The sequence below is a fragment of the Mycetomoellerius zeteki genome, unplaced genomic scaffold (assembly GCF_001594055.1).
Source record: "Mycetomoellerius zeteki isolate Tzet28-1 unplaced genomic scaffold, Tzet1.0 scaffold1505, whole genome shotgun sequence".
NCBI lineage: Eukaryota > Metazoa > Arthropoda > Insecta > Hymenoptera > Formicidae > Mycetomoellerius > Mycetomoellerius zeteki.
The window spans coordinates 197-3,051 of record NW_017256453.1 but is presented as its reverse complement, the minus strand read 5'-3'; the positions used below and the strand labels follow the sequence as shown (position 1 = coordinate 3,051).

At 32.0% G+C, this 2,855-nt stretch overlaps 1 protein-coding gene across 1 annotated transcript in view; it reads right to left on the bottom strand.

Moving 5' to 3' along the window:
• Nucleotides 1-2,014, bottom strand: part of LOC108720472 (uncharacterized) — a 4,403-nt gene extending 2,389 nt beyond the window's left edge. Inside the window, exons 1-3 of the mRNA XM_018444511.1 lie at nt 1,997-2,014; nt 1,029-1,145; nt 214-400 (exon numbers count right to left, since the gene is read on the bottom strand). Of these exons, the coding sequence (XP_018300013.1) occupies nt 214-400; nt 1,029-1,145; nt 1,997-2,014 (322 nt within the window). The remainder of the gene's footprint in view (nt 1-213; nt 401-1,028; nt 1,146-1,996) is intronic.
• Between the last annotated feature and the right edge of the window lie 841 nt (nt 2,015-2,855).

Sequence of the window (2,855 nt, the reverse complement as noted above, 5' to 3'; positions counted from 1 at the left end):
GCTTGTATTCGCCTATCTTTAAACGTTAATATCTCGTTAAATATTGCGTCAACTGCAAAATGATACAAAACTGTTTTGTTCCCCTTGATCCAATCTACGTCCCCATTGTGTTTCGATCCGTTTTTTGAGATACCCTGTATATATATACCCGGGCATACATTTATAAATATATATATATATATGTAAATGATATATTATAGTAAGTAGAATTACAATTAGAATTTGATAGTTCCAGAGAGAAATTTAACGTGAATGATTGTGCAAAATTTGATGTCGATGGAGAAATGTCAGGAACATTTGATTTGAAACAATTATGTTGTTCCTCATTAACATTTCCATGATTATGAAATGTTTCCAGCCTTGCCTCAGATTGCCTTTCTAAAGATTCGTTATTATCATTCTAAAAAAGATTCATTATTTTCATGAAAAGTTTGTTGAAAGAACAAATGTTGGTTTTCATTTCGACAATGAAATTTTAAGATTTTCACCACATGGAAAGGACGAGGGTCAATGAGGTCGTTTTTATGTCTCCTATGGATTTCCATTAAACAATTCTTTCATATTGTATGATCGTTAAGAATGTCAAAAATAATTATTATATGAGAAAAAACTCAAATTAGAGCTTTATGGATTGAGTTTTTTCTCATATAATGATTATTTATAACATTCTTAATAATCATACAATACAAAAAAAATAGAAATCCGCAGGGAGCACAAAAATGTCCTTATTGACCTTCCCCTTTTCCTTATACAATATTTTCCTTATACAATAAGAATACAGATCAAGTGAAATTCCAAATAAAAAATTTCGTATTAATTGTAGTTTTGAATGAGCATTATTTTATGTTGTTAGTGTAGCAAGAATACATTTTTAAGTATTTATCAAATATTGTTGCAATAAAATTTGATTTCAGGGAAATATTGATATGCACAATAGATTATAAAAAATATTGTCATCAAATACTGAACTGTAAATGCATGCATTGTTCACTTTTTTGAATAAAGTTACGCAGAAAAAGAGAACTTACTTTCGTAGTTATGCTACTTCTTTCCGATCGAGGGAAAATCGAGGGTACAGCATTGCACTTTAATTTGCGTTTCCCATCGAGTCTAACTTTTTCCCACATTTCATTTGCAAAATGTGTCTGTAAAAATGAATTTTATATTTGGTATGGACTTTCACATTCTAAATATAAGGAAAACATAAGGGCAAATGAGAGTACAACACAGTTATCAGTGCAAAAGATAACTTATCCTTCTTTAATTTAGGAAGAATAATTTTTTCCTGCATTAAAGGACAAGTTTTTATCTTTTGCGATAACTGTGTTGTACTCTTATTAGCCCCTGTGTTTTCTTTATATTTATAAAAATGTTAACATCGTCAATAATTTTATTTTTATAATACAATATAATACAAAGGAAACAAATTTGATTTACTTCACATATAAATGAATGAATTGTTGGTTCTCAGTCAACTTTGCCATTAGCTTTGCGTATATTCATAATCCATGATTTTTTTCTCACGGGTCACTTGGGAATCGCCATGAAAATTTTCAAACCATTTTTGACGCGGTTAGAGCACTCAGATATGCAACAACTTGGCATTTTTTATCTATAAAAGTAATTATTTAATGTTATTCAAAAAAATTTTTGATATTTAAATATATTTGCAATACAATTTTTTTAAATACGTATTACTCATTATTGTTTTTATTACTTAAAAAAAGGTTAGAAAACTTTCCGAGCATTGGAAATAATTATAGATAGACATATCAAAAATATTACTCATTTGATTTTTATATCGAATTGGGTTACATGACAATTTTCATAAAAAAAGAGGGAGTAATGTTGGTAGCAACAAAAATCCTTGAGTCACCATAGTTTTATTTCCTACAGATTGGTAATATTTACAAGTAGTAATCCGTTAGTTTGCGCCGATCATGGTCGATCGAGTGTAAAAGTAGTGTAATTATATAGGTCTGTTCGCGTTGCTTACACTTTTAGCACTCGGCATCTTCGCTTTCTCTCTTTTCAAGGCCAAATATATATCTATCTCATTTTAAGTGCAAAAATATTTGGGGATTTCATGCAACGCGAACAGACCTATATTAAATTGAATTGAATACCTTAAATTGAATAAATATTGGTATTTCATTATATTGATCGGAGTGAATCAAGATTATTTCAAAATTAACTGCTTCTCCATCTCTCGCGCGCCGTAACCCTATGAACTCCATTCATCACGCAATTGCTGAAGCCGAATTCCACACCAACACAGAAGGACCGCAACGCCAACCCCGCGGATCAAGGACGCCGTCTCTGCTGCTGGGAACCACGAGGAACCCCCTGGTAAATAAAACCATCTTTCTCCACACAATTCCTAGCATTACGTGCCTCCTAATATATCGCGCGCCCCCTTAACATCTCGCATAAACCCGCGCCGCACGCACATCCACTATCACCCTATCAACAGCCCCATAGCATGTGTAAAGCGGCGTCTACAATGAGATCTTAAGCCCTAAGATTTAAGCTTTAAGCCATAATTTGTGACGTCATTTCCGTCCGTAAGGCTTTCCCGTCAGTACTTAAGCCATAACTTTAATCCTTAAGCGAATTGGCGAAATTTCATTTCTTACTGCTAAAATCTTACTGTTTAAAGCCAAGTGGGATACGATAACCGATAAAAATATTATGTTGACGATGACTGACGAGTTGCACAATGGATCATTCAAACGATTTAAACGTCGATGTTGAAATACAGGAAAATATCAATGACGAACTTTTAATTTCTATTGTAAGAGAAAATCCAGTATTATATGTGAAAACATTAAAAGATTACAAAAATAAAGAACTGA